This window comes from Oncorhynchus mykiss, chromosome 2, assembly GCF_057628025.1.
Source record: "Oncorhynchus mykiss isolate SJ-2025 chromosome 2, ASM5762802v1, whole genome shotgun sequence".
NCBI classification, from domain to species: domain Eukaryota; kingdom Metazoa; phylum Chordata; class Actinopteri; order Salmoniformes; family Salmonidae; genus Oncorhynchus; species Oncorhynchus mykiss.
This window is the reverse complement of record NC_143023.1, coordinates 84,880,831-84,901,269: the sequence shown is the minus strand read 5'-3', so window position 1 is coordinate 84,901,269 and position 20,439 is coordinate 84,880,831. Positions and strand designations below refer to the sequence as shown.

At 42.4% G+C, this 20,439-nt stretch overlaps 2 protein-coding genes across 4 annotated transcripts in view; one reads left to right on the top strand and one right to left on the bottom strand.

The window, feature by feature from the left end:
* LOC110498034 (protein arginine N-methyltransferase 8-B) overlaps positions 1 to 4,197 on the bottom strand; it is a 42,253-nt gene extending 38,056 nt beyond the window's left edge. The window contains exons 1-2 of one of the 2 annotated variants that reach the window (XM_090210605.1): positions 3,348 to 3,473; positions 1,045 to 1,059 (exon numbers count right to left, since the gene is read on the bottom strand). In XM_090210605.1, coding sequence (XP_090066731.1) covers positions 1,045 to 1,059; positions 3,348 to 3,416 — 84 coding nt within the window. In that variant the 5' untranslated portion in view covers positions 3,417 to 3,473. Of the gene's footprint in view, positions 1 to 1,044; positions 1,060 to 3,341 lie in introns of both variants that reach the window. The other variant, XM_090210611.1, reaches the window with a different exon arrangement.
* The window catches only part of LOC110498022 (tetraspanin-9), a 430,712-nt gene that overhangs the window by 34,208 nt on the left and 376,065 nt on the right, over positions 1 to 20,439 (top strand). The gene's annotated exons all lie outside the window — the stretch shown is intronic.

Sequence of the window (20,439 nt, the reverse complement as noted above, 5' to 3'; positions counted from 1 at the left end):
AGAACTGCAGTTTCCTCTGCTTGGAGCAACAGTGAAGTGGGCAGGGCAGTACGGATTTCTTCTCTTACATCTACAAGCAGAGTCTGACCATCAGACAGGATGGCATTGTCTCCCTCAATCCGTGCAATGGCTACTGCCATAGGTTTCAGGAGTTTCAGACTGCTTACCACTCTTTCCCAAAATATATCATCCAGGAGGATCCTCTTGATGGGGCAGTCCATATCGGCAGACTGTGATACGGTCATTTCTTGGAGAGACTCCTTCCCCTCCAGGAGACTGTCAAACATGATAACACCATGTGTTGGACAGCTTCAATGTGATGCTCTTATTCTTCTCTCTTTGCTTGGTGCAGCTGTAACTTGATGAACCTTCACATACCTAACCATTCCTTGGCTCTCGTAGAGTGTATCCGTTGTTTTCAGTGCCATGATGTCCTTGAGGAGCAGATTCAATGCATGAGCAGCACAGTCATATGGGTGTGATGTGAGGGTAGACCAAGCAGCCTTCATGTTCGCAACATTGTCTGTCACCAGTGCAAATACCTTCTGTGGTCCAAGGTCATTGATGACTTCCTTCAGCTCATCTGCAATGTAGAGACCAGCGTGTCTGTTGTCCCTTGTGTCTGTGCTCTTGCAGAATACTGGTTGAGGGGTGGAGATTATGTAGTTAATTATTCCTTGGCCATGAACATTCGACCACCCATCAGAGATGATTGCAATACAGTCTGCTTTCTCTATTATTTGCTTGACCTTCACTTGAACTCTGCTGACCTCCGCATCCAGCAAATTAGTAGATAAAGCATGTCTGGTTGGAGGGGTGTATGCTGGGCGAAGAACATTCAGAAATCTCTTCCAATAAACATTGCTGTGATCATCAGAGGTGAACCAGTTGCACACACAGCTCGAGCAAGACATTCATCAGCATTTCTCTGACTACGTTCCACGATTGAGTCAAAAAAACTTCTGATTCCAGGAGGACCATGAGCTGTTGCTATCAATAAGGTGTCTGATTAATCATTTTCACCTCGAGTAGAAGTAGAGGGACTTTTGTCAGAGGTTGCTTGTTGTGAGCGCTGAGGGAACTTCATGCACTAGGCCAAATGATTCTGCATCTTTGTTACATTCTTCACAAATGACTTGGCACAGTATTTGCAAATGTACAATGCTTTCCATCTACATTAGTTGCAGTGAAATATCTCCACACATCAGGTTGTGCCCATGGCATTTTCCTATAAAGATTAGAAAAAAATGAGTAAAAAAATAAATACAATTCCATGTACAGATTAATAGTTAAGCAGTCAGATTAAACAACTCCTGTGTAAGATACATGTTTTAAAATGAAACATGTATGGAAACAAGTGAATTAACACTCCTCAGTTAGCAGGCTCAAGCAAGCTAAAACCCACATTGTAGCAAAAAAACTAACTAGCAGAACTTCCTAACAAGTTAGAAATGATTTAAACACACTTTGCTGTAGGCTACTATTTACTAGTTAACAAAAAAAAGTCATGCATGTCACATAAAATATATTCACCACATCCAGTATTGTAATCAAAACTTACCAGAAAGCATGTAGTCCTTGGCTCAGACAGTTTAGTAGTGTGGGCTCAATAGCATCTCATTAGTGTGCAAGATCTTGAGAATCAGCTGTACATGTGATGGAAGAGTGCACTGCACATGTGATGGAAGAATGCACTGTGCACGCAGAGGGTTGCAATTCCATTGAATTGGGGATAGTTTAACAAAAATATGCCACAAGACCTAGAATTGTCTTGTGTATCCCACAAAAAAAGGTTCACTGTTATAAGCTAACTTTTTTGATGAATTTAAGCAAAATTCCCTAAATTCCCGGGGTTAACTTCCATGGAAAATGTCCAGAAAATGTTCAACCCTTTGTTAACTCTTGATATCCCTAAATATCCCTAAACCCTGCCCCAGTAGTGGAAAAGTACCTAATTGTCATACTTGAGTAAAAGTAAAGATTCCTTAATAGAAAATGACTCAAGTAAAAGTCACCCAGTAAAATACTACTCGAGTAAAAGTATTTGGTTTGAAAAAAGTAAATGTAATTGATAAAATATACTTAAGTATCAAAAGTAAAATAATAAATGCTCTAAAGTTCCTTATTTTAAGCTAATATTTTTAATTCAGAGATAGCTAGGGGCACACTCCAAAACTCAGAAATAATTTACAAACGAAGCATTTTGCATTTTGTGAGTCCGTCAGATCACAGGCAGTAATGCGGGATGACCAGGGATGTTCTCTTGATTAGTGAGTGAATTTGACCATTTTCCTGTCCTGCTAAGCATTAAAAATGTAAGGAGTACTTCTGGGTGTCAGGGAAAATGTATGGAGTAAAAATCACATTTTATTTAGGAATGTAGTGAAGTAAAAGTAGTCAGAAATATAAATAGTTAAGTACAAATACCACAAAAAACGACTTAAGTAGTACTTTAAAGTTTTTTTACACCCCTGCCCTTAACCATTTTAAATTTCAACTTCATGGGGGCTGGGATGTTCCTGAATAGCATGGACCCTGCTCATACTTCTAAATTGAAACTGATTTCTAGGCTGTCATATTATGCTGAGCAGATTATTTTATGCTATGCATACAAATATGAGTTATGGACTTCCCAATACCCTATCCAACATTTAATAGAAATATATGCATTTTCCAAACACACTCAGCTAGCTACTGGTGATAAACACACATTACTGATTAAACTAAGGGACCTCTCACTCGTCTGAACGGGATTTTGGCCTGTCAGATTCCTGCTCAAATCTGTTTAAACACTCGCCTAACAATCTAACAACAAACTAAAAACATATGTTGGTTATAACACTCGTTTTTAGTCGACAATTCGGCGCATGGTCCAGCAATGCAGCTACAGGACAAGGGAAGACGCACGAGCTCAAATCTTCGCGCCCTAAATCACATCGCTCTGAATCTTTACCTGTGACGGAGTGCGACATTTCTCAGAATAAGAGACAAACAAATAGTTGGTGGCAGACACACGAGTAGGCTATCATTATGATAGCTAGGCTACCATGAAACAGGGTGTCACAAGACTCAATTTATGCTCAGAGAACAATTTGAAGTCACTATTTTATGCTTTGATTAAAATTATATGCCATGAGTGGAGCGTGCCACTGTCACCGAAGGGCATTTGGTGCACAAGAGTGGACCCGATGAGTACTAGAAAATACATCTCAGAGGTACCAGCCTACTCTGGATGGGTTTTGCATCCTCGAAATGATAATCAAACCTGACAGCTCATTGCACTAGCCTATTCATCACTCATATATTTAGTGTAGCCTACATTAATTTATCGTAACTTGCACACCTACCTCAGTGCTCTCGGACTCCGCCATTTTTCTCCTGAGGAGCATACAGCGGGAGGAGTGTTTCATTCCCATAAGAGCCACAGAGATGGTGTCTCGATATGGATCAAAATAGGATGAAATTGTATATATTTAAGGATTTAGTCGGAGTTCTGTTTGTCAAAAATGTTCCACATCTATGACATTTTACAAAATGGCTCTTACAATTCAAAGATGAAAAGAGTACATAAAGTCCCACAAGAATAGCAACCCGTTTTAGCAGATAAACGTGTTCTGGAATCCAGAGTGCAAAAGTTACCTATCTCACATGTGCTTTCTAGGAGAGCATAAAGCAACCACTCTTCACTTTGCAACCTTTGGGCAAAAGGAATCCATTAAACGGCATTCCATATTCTCCAGCGGTGTACGCTGCTCCAGAGCAGGTGCGACGCACACTAGCAGAAATGTTCCCAACACAATTGGTTTCTAAAAATATAATCCAACGTCCCTATTGCTGTGATGTCTTGATCAGGCCTCATAGATGTTCATGTCAGCTCATTTTCCACGAAACTATTGCAAGCATTGCCTATTGCCTATTTAACTAAGCCTATTAATAGCGCAGTAACTTGTCCTCTAATGAGCCCATTTCAGCGCAGGCAGCTCCAAAACGTAGAAGAGCTCACGCTTTGCTTGATCTAATTGCCATTTTGTCGAATTGCAAAGCAGCTTATTATATAAAGTTCAACTTTACTCTGGTTGAATGCGATGATAAGACAGGAAGCAAGTCTTGATGCTTGGAAGACATGGCACCACCACCTCACCTTGCGCGTGTGACATCAGTCCATTCTGCTTGATTGTCCACCTATTCCTATATTCAGTGAGACGATATAGGAATAGGGGTCTAGTCAGTGAATTTATGCTGCTCCAAAGCCCCAAAATATATTTACAAAAATATTTATACATTTTTCTTAAATCACAAAAGTAGTGCAGTGGTTCTTTAATATTCCTGTATTAGCAGAAAAAATATTTGTAAATATTTTCAAATTGCCATCGATAAAATGCAATTGTGTTCGTTGTCCTTAGTTTATGCCTGCCCATACCATAATCCCACTGCCACATTGGGCATTCTGTTCACAACATTGACATAAGCAAACTGCTCGCCCACATGACACCATATACACTGTCTGCCATCTGCCCAGTACAGTTGAAACCGGGATTCATCCATGAAGAGCACACTTCTCCAGCGTGCCAGTGGCCATCAAAGGTAAGCATTTGTCAACTGAAGTCGGTGACTACGCCGACTGCAGTCAGGTCAAGACCCTGAAGATGATGACAAGCACGCAGATGAGCTTCCCTGAGAAGGTTTCTGACACTTTGTGCAGAAATTCTTTGGTTGTCCAATCCCACAGTTTCATCAGCTGTCCGGGTGGCTGGTCTCAGACAATCCCGCAGGTGAAGAAGCCGACTGTGAAGGTCCTGGACTGGCGAGGTTACACGTGGTCTGCGGTTGTGAGGCCAGTTAGACGTACTGCCAAATTCTCTAAAAGAACATTGGTAGAAAAATGAACATTCAATTCTCTGGCAACAGCTCTGGGGGACATTCCTGCAGTCAGCATTCCAATTGCACGCTCCCTCAAAACTTGAGACATATGTGGCATTGTGTTGTGTTGACAAAACGGCACATTTTAGTGTCCTTTTAATGTCCCCAGCACAAGGTGCACCTGTGTAATGATCATGCTGTTTAATCAGCTTCTTGATATGCCACATGTATGGATTATCTTGACAAAGGAGAAATCCTCACTAACAGAGATGTTAACAAATTTGTGCACAATATTTGAGAGAAATAAGCTTTTTGTGGGTTTGGAACATTTTTTATTTCAGCTCATGAATCATGGGACCAACACTTTACATGTTGAATTAATATTTTTGTTCAATGTAAATACAAGGTACTGTTGTTGGGCTAAGTAAGGGATGACATAGAGCTTGCCATCTAATTTTATTTAGCTACCGGTACTTATCTATTCTATTTCTTTGCATGTAGCCTATATATTGTTGTGCTGCTGAGTGCAATTTGACTGAGTGAAAGCTGTGTTTATCATCAGGCAATACCTACTTCCTCTGCCACCCACACCACTCATTGCATTATTCACGGCAGAGGGCAACCACTCACCAGACACACTGCTCAGCAGCTCCAGTGAAGCCCATGCTATACAGTACATCCCATCCACTCTCCACAGCCCCTGCACATCATGCATGGAGCTGAGAAATTGCGTACCAAAGCCTGCACAAACACCATGACTCCCAGATACTGTAAACAACGCATACACGCATGCAAAAAAACACACACACACGCATGCAAGGACACATGCACAAGCACATACACACACACTTGAGGCCCTTGACAAATGTTTGGCTATGGAACAGATTGGAGGGGACAGATTGTGTTTGAATGGTGACCAGCCCTTTGGCTTAAGTCTTAGAATTATCACTTTAAGTGTTATTGCTCCTCAGATCAGATGTTATGCAGTGTCTTGTCTCGATCTGTCTCTTTATTTCTGTCTGAACATAGTGCAAAGGCAGAGGACGGGCAGTCTCATTGTGTCAGCTATCAGCTATCACTGTTCTCCCCATAAGAGTCTCTGTAAAAAGTGATGCACTGAAATTGCTTCAATTTCCTCTTCAGCTTTCTGCTGATCTATATACCGCCTTTTCATCAGCAAACGACTGCTACCGAAAATGTCCTATCATCTCTTGTCTAACAATAGAGCAACGTAACAAGGAATGACAATAGCAAAATACAATGAGTTACAACTCAATTAGCCTCTTTTTAACTGATGCTGCTCAGAGCTATCTATTGACTGCTGTTATCTCTCAGTTACCTCTGCATGATGTTCTGATTGGAGGAGTTTTCCCTCCCATTTAACAGGTGAACTTTTTAACTGGTCTGGTAGAATTTAGAGCACCTCCACATAAAATGTACAATGCCCTATAGATATTTCCAAAATATTCAAAATGTGCATTTTAGTCCCAGAACATTGCTCTCTCACAGGAGGGAGTGGGAATACAAGTATAGAGAGTACAGCAGGATGATATTTCTGTCGGTGGTTTGAATAATGTGAGCAGTGCATCTCACCTCTCCAAGAACTAATATAGATCCTATTACATTCTAATTCCTTATTATATGCAAGAACTGATATGTGTTGAGAATTCTGATTCATTCGGGGACAAAATGGCTTCAGTGCATCACCATGTTGCAGTAGTAGGTGGTGGATAAGGTGAAAATGTAATGCTTCTCACAATGTCATGCTCACTAACATCTTGTGCAAAGCTCAATGCTCGCAATCAACAATTATTATTTTCAGAATGATCTAGACAAAACCAGTTGGTGTACAATCATTGATTGCCCCTTACATACCTTGTGTATGCAAACAGCATGCCTACAGTATAGCATGACATCTATGGGCTTTGAGTGAACAAATATTGAAAAGAGGATGAAAGTATAATCCTCCCCCTCTCAGAACTTGCTCTTTTTCTTTTTTTCTCTCCCACTCTTTCTCTCTCTCTGTCGCTCTTTACCTGCTCCTGTCTTCCCCTGTTTGGCTGGCTTTGTCTACTCTGTTTGAACAGAGGGAATTGTGAGTGAGTTCATTCCAGCACCCCGCAGAGAGAGAACTGAGCTCAGTGAACTAACTTACACAGTACTTCTTTGGTCTGGCTTCAAAGCTATACATTTTTTATGTCTGATACGTAATCTAATTTGTAGTTTGCTTGATAAGTTATTTTGATAAGATGCTCTGATCTCAACAAGGAGTTGATCATAGAGTTTGTGTATAGTTCGATTTGTAACTTTTTCACACATGCTTTACAGTTGTCTCAGTCTGCAGGGATTTGAGGTGAATATGCCATAGCATAGATATCCCACACCCAATGCACTTTCTTCTATCAACACTGAACAAAAATATAAACGCAATATGCAACAATTTCAAAGATTTTACTGAGTTACATATAAGGAAATCACTCAACTGAAATCAATTCATTAGGCCCTAATCTATGGGTTTCAAATGACTGGAAATAAAGATGTGTGGGTCACAGATACCTTTAAAAAAGGTAGGGGTGTGGATCAGAAAACCAGTCAGTATCTGGTATGATCACTATTTACCTCATGCAGCGTGAAACATCCCGTCGCGTAGAGTTGATCAGGCTGTTGATTGTGACCTGTGGAATGTTGTCCCACTCCTCTTAAATGGCTGTGCGAAGTTGCTGGATATTTGCGGGAACTGGAACACGCTGTCATACACGTCGATCCAAAGCCTCCCTAACATGCTCAATGGGTGACATGTCTGGTGAGTATGCAGGCCATGGAAGAACTGGGACATTTTCAGGTTCCAGGAATTGTGTACAGATCCTTGCAACATGGGGCTATGCATTATCATGCTGAAACATGAGGAGAAGGCAGCGGATGAATGGCACAACAATGGACCCCACGATCTCGTCACGGTATCTCTGGGCATTCAAATTGCCATCGATAAAATGCAATTGTGTTTGTTTTACATAGCTAATGCCTGCCCATACCATAACCCCACCACCACCATGGGGCACTCTATTCACAATGTTGACATCGCAAACCACTCACCCACACAACGCCATACACGCTGTCTGCCTTCTGCCCTGTACAGTTGAAACTGGGATTCATCTGTGAAGAGCACACTTCTCCAGTATGCCATTGGCCATCGATGGTGAGCATTTGCCCACTGAAGTCGGTTATGACGCCGAACTGCAGTCAGGTCAAGACCCTGGTGAGGACGATGAGTACGTGGATGAGCTTACCTGAGACGGTTTGTGCAGAAATTCTTTGGTTGTGCAAACCCACAGTTTCATCAGCTGTCCGGGATATGCACACAAAGCTTATTTCTCTCAAATTTTGTGAGCAAATTTGTTAACATTCCTGAGGAGTATTTCTGTCTGTAATAAAGCCCTTTTGTGGGGAAAAACTAATTCTTATTGGCTGAGCCTGGCACCCCAGTGGGTGGGCCCATGCCCTCCCTGCCCAACCATGGCTGCACCCCTGCTCAGTCATGTGAAATCCATAGCCTAGGGCCTAACTTATTTATTTAAATCGACTGATTTCCTTATATGAACTGTAACCCAGTAAAATCGTAGAAATTGTTGCATGTTACGCTTATATTTTTTGCACTACATTTACATTACAATTTAGCCATTCAGCAGACGTTCTCATTCAGAGCGACCCACAGCTATTGCATTCATCTTAAAGTAGCCAGGCGAGACAACCACATATTACAGTTGTACCCCATCCACGTATCACATACATCATACAATACATAATGCATAAACATTTCTTTGTCTATCTTCATAGTCTCCATCGTTGTCACGGCCGTTAAAAGAAGAGGACCAAGGTGCAGCGTGATGAGCGTACATATTATTTTATTTAGAAAAGACGCCGAACAAAACAACAAACACTACAAAACAAACCGTGAAGCTAAAGGCTATGCGCCATAAACAAAGTCACGATAGACAGATAGATAGCTGTCCCTGATTGAGAACCCTACCCGGCCAAAACAGAAATACAAATAATAGAATATAGAATACCCACCCCACCTCACACCCTGACCAAACCAAAATAGAGACATAAACAGCATCTCTAAGGTCAGGGCTTGACAGTACCCCCCTCCAAAGGTGCGGACTCCGGCCACAAAACCTAAACCTATAGGGGAGGGTCTGGGTGGGCATCTATCCGCGGTGGCGGCTCAGGTGCGGGACGCTGACCCCGCTCCACCACTGGCTCACCCCACTTTGGTGGCACCTCTGGTGCAGGGACCATTGTCGCCAACCCCGGACTGGGGACCCTCGTCGCCGGCCCCGGACTGGGCACCCTCGTTGCGGGCCCCGGACTGGGCACCCTCGTTGCGGGCCCCGGACTGGGCACCCTCGTTGCGGGCCCCGGACTGGGCACCCTCGCTGCGGAACCCCGGACTGGGCACCCTCGCTGCGGGCCCTGGACTGGAGGCCGTCGTTGGAGGCTTCGTGCCATGAATCCTCACTGGAGGCTTCGTGCCATGAATCCTCACTGGAGGCTTCGTGCCATGAATCCTCACTGGAGGCTTCGTGCCATGGATCATCACTGGAGACTTCTTGCCATGGATCACCATTGGAGGCTTCGTGCCATGGATCACCACTGGAGGCTTCGTGCCATGAATCATCACTGGAGGCTTCTTGCCATGGATCATCACTGGAGGCTTCTTGCCATGGATCATCACTGGAGGCTTCGTGCCATGGATCATCAATGGAGGCTTCGTGCCATGGATCATCACTCGATGCTTCGTGCCATGGATCACCACTGGAGGCTTCGGACCATGGATCATCACTGGAGGCTTCTTGCCATGGATCACTGGAGTAGAGGGACACACAGGAGGCCTGGCTCTGGGAGCAGGCAACGGACTCACCAGGCTGGGGAGGCTTAGTTCTTGGCAGAGGCACTGGAAACACAGGGCCGTGGAGGTGCACTGGCGGCCTCGAGCACAGAGCTGGCACAACCAGTTCTGACTGGATGCCCACTTCCACCCGGCAAATGCGGGACGCTGGCACAGAGCACACCATCCTGTGAATGCTCACTCGAGACACCGTGCGCATCACCCCATAGCACGGTGCTTGACCAGTCACATGCTCGCCACGGTAAGCACGGGGAGTTGGCTCAGGTCTGAATTCTGACTCTGCCACACTCCCCATGCCCCCCCCCCCCCCAAAAAAACATTTGGGGAGTGGCCTCCCGGTCTTTAGTGCCAGCCGTGACCCTGTGTAAACCTGGGCCCTCTTTCTCGCTGCCTCCAACTTCCTCTCTGCTTCCAGCTGCTCCCACAGCAGGCGATCCTTTCCCGCCAGGATCTCCTCCCATGTACAGGATCCTTTGCCATTTAGGATGTCCTCCCATGTCCAGTCCTCCTGAACACGCTGCTCCTACTTACCACGCTGCTTGGTCCGTTTGTGGTGGGAGGTTCTGTCACGGGCGTTAAAAGAAGAGGACCAAGGTGCAGCGTGATGAGCGTACATATTATTTTATTTTGAAAAGACGCCGAAGAAAACAATAAACACTACAAAACAAACCGTCAAACTAAAGGCTATGCACCATAAACAAAGTCAACTTCCCACAAAGACAGGTGGAAAAGGGCTCCCTAAGTATGGTTCTCAATCAGAGACAACGATAGACAGCTGTCCCTGATTGAGAACCATACCCGGCCAAAACATAGAAATACAAATAATGGATAATAGAATACCCACCCCAACTCATACCCTGACCAAACCAAAATAGAGACATAAACAGGATCTCTAAGGTCAGGGCGTGACAGGGTGTTCTACTATGTGTTTTTTAAAATCTGGTTTTGTTGCTAGCTTGAGCTACCAGGAGTGGCAGAGAGTTCCATTTAGTAATAGCTCTATTTAATACTGTGTGTTTCCCAGCCTCTGTTCTGGACCTGGGGACTGTGAAGAGACATCTGGTTGCATGTCTTTTCTCATACCGATGAGTGTCCGTACTGTGTGCCAACTGCTTGAACAGACAGTTCGGTACCTTCAACACCTCACACAAAGACCAATAATGATGTAGTCAATCTCTCCTCAACTTTGAGACAGGAGTGATTGACATGCATGTCATTGACATTCGCCCTCTGTGTACATACGTGCTGCTCTGTTTTGGACCAACTGCAATTTGTCTATGTCCTTCTTTGCTGTACCTGATCACACAACTGGACAGAAGTCCAGGTGTGACAAAACTAAGGCCTGTAGGACCTGTCTGGTTGACTGAGATATCAAGAAAGCAGAGAAACACCTTATCATTGACAGACCTCTTCCCATTTTAGTAACCATTGAGTCTATATGTTTTGACCATGATAGGTTGCTGACTAGGTCGACAACCAGCAGTTTAGTCTCCTCAACTTGCTCAGTAGCCACATTATTCAATAATAGATCCAGATGAGGTTTAGGGTTTAGCGAGCGATTTGTCCCAAAAATTATGCTTTTAGTTTGAGAAATTTAGCACCAGCCTATTGCTGGCTACCCATTCTAAAACTGACTGGAGCTCTATGTTAAGGGTGTCAGTTATTTATTTTACTGTTGCAGCCAACGTGTATACTGTTGAGTTATGTACATGAACACACAGCCTTTATTCAAGGTCAGTGGAAGGTTATTAGTAAACATAGAAAACAATATTTGTCCAAGCCGGCTTCCCTGAGGTACACCACACTTGTGTTTGCATTAGAGAAGCTTCCATTAAAGAAAACTCTCTGTGTTCTATTGGATACGTAACGGTCCATCCATGATAAGGTAGAGGATGTTAATTCATAACACCATTTTTTTAAGCAATATGTTGACTGATAGAAGAAAGTACTCGGCTTCTATTTCATAGACATAGATTTGTGCGGTTTGTACCTAGCACCCTTCTTTCTAAGTTGCATCATCTACCCATTCGCCATTCAGCATACTGCACAAAGCTACCCTCTCTCCTATCTGAATTCCAACAACTTCCTGCCACACGTAGCTAAGCGTATTTTTTTCTCCCAAGAGAGGTTAACTGAAATCACGGCCCTTTTCTGCTACCGGAGTATGCCAGCCTACATAAATAAAATCAAATTTTATTTGTCACATACACATGGTTAGCAGATGTTAATGCGAGTGTAGCGAAATGCTTGTGCTTCTAGTTCCGACAATACAGTAATAACCAACAAGTAATCTAACTAACAATTCCAAAACGACTGTCTTGTACACAGTGTAAGGGGATAAAGAATATGTACATAAGGATATATGAATGAGTGATGGTACAGAGCAGCATAGGCAAGATACAGTAGATGGTATCGAGTACAGTATATACATATGAGATGAGTATGTAAACAAAGTGGCATAGTTAAAGTGGCTAGTGACACATGTATTACATAAGGATACAGTCGATGATATAGCGTACAGTATATACGTATGCATATGAGATGAATAATGTAGGGTAAGTAACATTATATAAGGTAGCATTGTTTAAAGTGGCTGGTGATGTATTTACATCATTTCCCATCAATTCCCATTATTAAAGTGGTTGGAGTTGAGTCCCTCTGTCAGCAGGCAAAACAGAGCTCAGTAGTAGCCAGATTAGTGTAATATAACAGGATAATGAGCAATGTATTAGCTTATGCTTTATTCTCCCACTCACTCACTCACTCACTCACTCACTCACTCACTCACTCACCACACACATATATACATACACACTCTGCTGACAAACAGATACAGTAGGCGTTGCCATCTGGTACCAAGCAACTGTTGGCATGGAACCTAAAATGACTTCACTTGTGACTTTCTCACTCACTCCTGCGATAGGTTTGTGTTCCCCTTGTTATTCTACACATCAATCAGGAGGCATTCATTTACAATTGACAGAATATAGTGGTCATCAACCGGAAAGAGAAACAGCTGGCTTATTCTTTTCATGATTCATTTGTTGAGACACATGGGCATCGAAACTGGTTCGAATTATGGCCAGCAACTGCCTGGAAAGGAAGGGTACGATTTTCGGGAAAGCTGAGGTTCTGGATAGGGAAGCTATCCTGACCTGTCAATGGAATTAAGCAGTTATAATGGAGTGCAGTGGAGAAAATAGGTCTTTGATGTTGGTTCCATCTGATCTGGATAGTGTACGACTGTTTAATGTTAAATAGCATTTCCATTTACTGATGTCTGTGGGCGCTCTTAGGGTTGGCCTGAGTTAGTAATGCCAAAATTAAGTAGAGGGAAGGGAAAAAGCTGCATTGCTCATTTTGTCAGACTGAAGCGAACAGTGTTCTGATAATACTGTACAGTGTAAATCCCAATGAAAGATTTAACCTTCATACAGTAATAATAAGCCTTTTGTGTGTTTGTCAGCCATCTCAGGTGTGAAATTACACCAAAGATGGTGGATAATTGAAGATAATTCATCCAGGCTGTTTACCATTTAATTTTTTTTACATTTCCTGTCTACTTAAGGGGGTGGCTCTCCCATAGACACCAATGTGATAGCAGCTGGGTCTGGTCTACTTAGTTCATTGACTTCGATTGAAACAAAACAAATTAGGGAGTGGGATGTCTCACTTCCTCTTCCGTCTCCGATTGCACCTCTTCACCTATGATATGCCAACATTAGCTACACCATGGTGTCATGTCATTGTGGTTAGGCTTGGCTTACTCCGTTGCCCAAAAATATGTATACTGTTTTGTCTTAGAACAGTCTTGTAGTAAAGTGATATGGTTATGTCTTTTATTGTGACATTATGTTATCTCCAGTTAAATTCCTAGACTTTCTATGAAACAATATAACCATAACCCCAGATGAGGAGACCTACATACAAAAAAAGCCTGCAGACTCCCCTTCATGGAGCACCTGCCAGCACGACATTTTACATTTCTGTCATTTAGCAGATGCTCTTATCCAGAGTAACTTAGCAAGTGCATACATTTTCATACTGGTGCCCAATGGGAATTGAACCCACAACCCTGGCATTGCAAGTGCCATGCTCTACCAACTGACCCATACGGAACTAAACTAGCCACACTAGCCTCCAAGCCCTCTGCGGTACCTCCTGATAACTTTCCTCATAGACACCCTATTGGCCTAACTTGTCTATTATACAGGTCAGGGTTGCTAACTAGGACAATATTGTGGCGAGTACATAGAGAATGATAGAATGATAGCCTCTTGTGGCCAAAAGACTGTTTTAGCATGGGCAGCGCCCTTGAGGACTTCCAACCATGCTTCCTCCATTTTAAAGTAGTCAACTGGGTGGGGATTCCTATGGGTTGTAGCCATATGGTTCTGCCCATGCTGTCACAGATGCTATAATGGTAGAGATATAAGATGAGTCCTCTATCTACCAAAAGTTTAGTTTACGATGCTCACACAAGGTTTTGGGACTTTCTGGTTTTATCCGTGTGGTGATTTGTTGTTGTTGAATGGAGCGATGTGTTCTCCAGTGAGTCTGTAGCAAACTAAGACTGGATTAAGCTGTCATTCAGTCCCACTGGAAGACAGCTGAGGAGATGATTGACAAATCAAAGTGATTGTCTGGAAATCTCATTAGGCTCATTGTGTGTTGTGGATACATGGACGTTTTTAATTACGAGTCTGTTTTTAGCTGCAATGGTTGCCCACAGGCATGGACTAGCTTTGGCGTCCGTCCAATATCTGTAATTAGAGCTAATGATAAAGGGTGTGTGTTTTGCCATTGAAATTAGTCAACGTGATGTTTGCTTTCACAGCAACGGATGTTGTCCTTGCCTTAAAAACCCATGTCATTGCATACTATGAAAATACTTTGGGTTTTATCTCCTGTTGATGTAAAGATAGTCTGGTTTCTCTGGGAACACTAATTGAAAAGGCTAATTAATAGTATCCTCCTAAGCTCACAGAATGAGGCCCATATGTGTGGAGTGAGGCTGTCGTTGCTGATATAAATAACACACTCCGAAAGAATGGCCAGACCATCCATAGCACAATCTAATCAAATCAAATTTGATTGGTCGCATATACAGTTGAAGTTGGAAGTTTACATACACCTTAGCCAAATACATTTAAACTCAGTTTTTCACAATTCCTGACATTTAATCCTAGTAAAAAGGCCCTGTCTTGGGTCAGTTTATTTTAAAAACGTGAAATGTCAGAATAGTAGTAGAGAGAATGATTTATTTCAGCCTTTATTTATTTCATCACATTCCCAGTGGGTCAGAAGTTTACATACACTCAATTAGTATTTGGTAGCATTGCCTTTAAATTGTTTAACTTGGGTCAAACATTTTGGGTAGCCTTCCACAAGCTTCCCACAATAAGTTGGGTGAATTTTGGCCAATTCCTCCTGACAGAGCTGGTGTAACTGAGTCAGGTTTGTAGGGCTATTTGCTCCCACACGCTTTTTCAGTTCTGCCCACAAATTTTCTATAGGATTGACGTCAGGGCTTTGTGATGGCCACTCCAATACATTGACTTTGTTGTCCTTAAGCCATTTTGCCACAACTTTGGAAGTATGCTTGGGGTCATTGTCTATTTGGAAGACACATTTGCAACCAAGCTTTAAAACTCCTTGACTGATGTCTTGAGATGTTGCTTCAATATTTCCACATAAATTTCCTTCCTCATGATGCCATCTATATTGTGAAGTGCACCAGTCCTTCTTGCAGCAAAGCACCCCACAACATAATGCTGACACCCCCATGATTCACGGGTGGGATGGTGTTCTTCGGCTTGCAAGCCTACCCCTTATTCCTCCAAACATATCGATGGTCATTATGGCCAAACAGTTCTATTTTTGTTTCATCAGCCCAGAGGACATTTCTCCCAAAAGTTCGATCTTTATCCCCCATGTGCAATTGCAAACTGTAGTCTGTTTTTTTTTTTTGCGGTTTGCAGCAGTGGCTTCTTCCTTGCTGAGCGGCCTTTCAGGTTATGTCGATATAGGACTCGTTTTACTGTGGATATAGATACTTTTGTACCTGTTTCCTCCAGCATCTTCACAAGGTTTTTTGCTGTTGTTCTGGGATTTATTTTCACTTTTCGCACCAAAGTATGTTCATCTCTAGAAGACAAAACGCGTCTCCTTCCTGAGCGGTATGACAGCTGCGTGGTCCCATGGTGTTTATACATGCGTACTATTGTTTATACAGATGAACGTGGTACCTTCATGCGTTTGGAAATTGCTCCCAATGATGAACCAGACTTATGGAGGTCCACAATTCATTTTCTGAGGTCTTGGCTGATTTCTTTTGATTTTCACATGATGTCAAGCAAAGAGGCACTGAGTTTGAAGGTAGGCCTTGAAATACATCCACAGGTACACCTTCAATTGACTCAAATGCTTCTAAGTCATGACTTAATTTTCTGGAATTTTCCAAGCTGTTTAAAGGCAAAGTCAACTTAGTGTATGTAAACTTCTGACCCACTGGAATTGTGATACAGTGAATTATAAGTGAAATAATCTGTCTGTAAACAATTGTTGGAAAAATTACTTGTTTCATGCACAAAGTAGATGTCCTAACCGACTTGCCAAAACGATAGTTTGTTAACAAGAAATTTGTGGAGTGGTTGAAAATCAAGTTTTAATGACTCCAACCTAAGTGTATGTAAACTTCCAACTTCAACTGTACATATTTTGCAGATATTATCGCGGGTGTAGTGAAAAGCTTATGTTCCTAGCTCGAACAGCGCAGTAATACTTAACAAAACAAAACTATACACTCAAAAAAAGGAGTTAATTAAGAAATATAGAAATATTTAAACAAGCAATATCAGAGTATATATGCAGTATAAATATACACTGAACAAAAATATAGAATCAACATGCAACAATTTCAAAGATTAGAGTAGAGTTGAGTTACATTTCATATAAGAAAATCAGTCAATAGAAATAAATTCATTAGGCGCTAATCTATGGACTTCATATGACTGGGAATCAGTGGCGGTAGGTGCTGTTTAAGATGAGGGATATATATGTTTTTTCATGAACATGGCCTTATTTCTATTACAGCATATTTGATGACTGTCATTCATATTCCATTCACCCAGCTCAATGTAGCATATCGATAGGTTTAGGCTACTACATGATACTCCAATTTTCCCTGTACCCATCATGAGGTTGCTACAACCTAGGTAATGAATTAAAGTTTACAATGTAGGTGCACAGGTGAAGACAATTTTGAGTAATCAAGGTGACAGACAGTCATACTTGCAATACCGCATTGCACTCTCTTGCCTGCATCTAGCTGATCTAGGGTGTAATTACTAGTCCAACAGTTGCAAACGAGAGTTTCTATGGGACAAATTCAGTTATGTTTATCCCCATTTCGTTCCGTTTGCTTCCGTTTAAAAAATGTTTTAACAGAATCAGCGCAATGAATACACCACTGATCACATGCGAACACAATTCACTTTCATAGCAGCCACATACAAACAGCTCATTGAATATATAATTATTTCTTGCATCTATCTACATGCTCTCCTACTCTCACCCTTTCCCTTCGCTTGTGGACTTCAGTGCCCAACACATAAGCTGACTGTGACTAGGTGAAAAAACCTTTCTAAGCCAAACCTTCATTCATATCATAGCCACTAACCGCTACACACAGCCTACATCGTTGTCAAGTCAGAGTCAATATAGCTACAATAACTAATGCATTATTAAACCTGCTATAATCATGCAGTACAGTGTACAGTCAGTCAGCAGCAAGCAGTTTAGCAGTTTCACCGACGGGCCCCGTGGCAATAAATTCATAAAACCAAAAGCTTACCTTGACTTAGAAGAGTTCCAGTGTTGGATAGCCAAAGCCAGCTAGCTAACATAGCATCCCTCTCTGTTTGAGCCGGGTGTTTGAGTAGGCTAAACTACAGTGCCTTGCGAAAGTATTCGGCCCCCTTGAACTTTGCAACCTTTTGCCACATTTCAGGCTTCAAACATAAAGATATAAAACTGTATTTTTTTGTGAAGAATCAACAACAAGTGGGACACAATCATGAAGTGGAACGACATTTATTGGATATTTCAAACTTTTTTAACAAATCAAAAACTGAAAAATTGGGCGTGCAAAATTATTCAGCCCCTTTACTTTCAGTGCAGCAAACTCTCTCCAGAAGTTCAGTTAGGATCTCTGAATGATCCAATGTTGACCTAAATGACTAATGATGATAAATACAATCCACCTGTGTGTAATCAAGTCTCCGTATAAATGCACCTGCACTGTGATAGTCTCAGAGGTCCGTTAAAAGCGCAGAGAGAATCATGAAGAACAAGGAACACACCAGGCAGGTCCGAGATACTGTTGTGAAGAAGTTTAAAGCCGGATTTGGATACAAAAAGATTTCCCAAGCTTTAAACATCCCAAGGAGCCCAAGTACCTTGAATAAATACACAAGCACACAATGACTGGATTTGGGAGAAGGAGAAATGGGGAAGGCTTGGGCGAGTTGCTGTGGGGGGTGCAGTGCTGTTGACCGGGGTAGGGGTAGCCAGGTGGAAAGCATGGCCAGCCGTAGAAAAATACTTATTGAAATTGTCAATTATAGTGGATTTATCAGTGGTGACAGTGTTTCCTATCTTCAGTGCAGTGGGCAGCTGGGAGGAGGTGTTCCTATTCTCCATGGACTTTACAGTGTCCCACAACTTTGTGTTGCAGGAAGCAAATTTCAGCTTGAAAAAGCTAGCCTTGGCTTTTCTAACTGCCTGTGTATAATGGTTTCTAGCTTCCCTGAAAAGCTGCATATCACGGGGGCTGTTCGACGCTAATGCAGAACGCCATAGGATGTTTTTGTGTTGGTTAAGGGCAGTCAGGTCTGGGGAGAACCAAGGGCTATATCTGTTCCTGGTTCTACATTTCTTGAATGGGGCATGCTTATTTAAGATGGTTATGAAGGCATTTAAAAAAAATAACCAGGCATCCTCTACTGACGGGATGAGATCAATATCCTTCCAGGATACCCCGGCCAGGTCGATTAGAAAGGCCTGCTCGCTGAAGTGTTTCAGGGAGCGTTTGACAGTGATGAGTGGAGGTCGTTTGACCCCTGACCCATTACTGATGCAGGCAATGAGGCAGTGATCGCTGAGATCTTGTTTAAAGACAGCAGAGGTGTATTTAGAGGGCAAGTTGGTTAGGATGATATCTATGAGGGTGCCTATGTTTACGGCTTTGGGGTGGTACCTGGTAGGTTCATTGATAATTTGTGTGAGATTGAGGGCATCAAGCTTAGATTGTAGGATGGCTGGGGTGTTAAGCATGTTCCAGTTTAGGTCGCCTAACAGCACGAGCTCTGAAGATAGATGGGGGGGCAATCAGTTCACATATGGTGTCCAGAGCACAGCTGGGGGCAGAGTGTGGTCTATAGCAAGCAGCAACGGTGAGAGACTTGTTTTTAGAGAGGTGGATTTTTAAAAGTATAAGTTCAAATTGTTTGGGTACAGACCTGGATAGTAGGACAGAACTCTGCAGGCTATCTTTGCAGTAGATTGCAACACCGCCCCCTTTGGCAGTTCTATCTTGTCTGAAAATGTTGTAGTTTGGGATGAAAATTTCAGAATTTTTGGTGGTCTTCCTGAGCCAGGATTCAGACACAGCTAGAACATCCAGGTTGGCAGAGTGTGCTAAAGCAGTGAATAAAACAAACTTAGGGAGGAGGCTTCTAATGTCAACATGTATGAAACCAAGGCTATTACGGTTACAGAAGTCTTTCAAAAGAGATCGCCTGGGGAATAGGAGTGGAGCTAGGCACTGCAGGGCCTGGATTCACCTCTACATCGCCAGAGGAAAAGAGGAGGAGTAGGATAAGGGTACGGCTAAAAGCAATGGGAATTGGTCGTCGAGAACGCCTGAGCAACAGTACCGGAGGGATCCGTGACAATTGTGTTGTGTGACAGAACTACACATTTAGAATGGCCCTTTATTGTCCCCAGTACAAGGTACACTTGCGTAATAATCATGCTGTTTAATCAGTTTATTGATATGCCACGCCTGCCAGGTGGATGGCAAAGGAGAAAATAGAAAATTGAGGATGGATTAACAACATTGTAGTTACTCCACAATACTAACCTAATTACAGGGTAGAAAGAAAGAAGACTGCACAGAATAAAAATATTTCAAAACATGCATCCTGTTTGCAAAAAGGCACTAAAGTAAAACTGACAAAGCTCTTAGAGATTTACACAGAAAGACACACTGCTGTAATTGCTGCCAAAGGTGATGCTAACATGTATTGACTCAGGGGTGTGAATACTTATGTAAATGAGATATTTCTGTATTTCATTTTCAATAAATTTGCTTAATGTTTTCACTTTGTTATTATGGGGTATTGTGTGTAGATGGGTGAAGAGGAAAATTAAATTAATCCATTTTGAGTTCAGGCTGTAACACAAAATGTGTAATAAGTCAAGGGGTACGGATACTTTCTGAAGGCACTGTATGTAGGGCAGCAGTCTCTAAGGTGCAGGGTTGAATACTGGGTGGTAGCCGGCTAGTAACAATGAATATGTTTACATGTACAGTAAAAATTCGATACTGATTATGGCAGTAGGCAGATTAAGCAATAGTCACGTAAACACCTTACTCTTCTTATCTT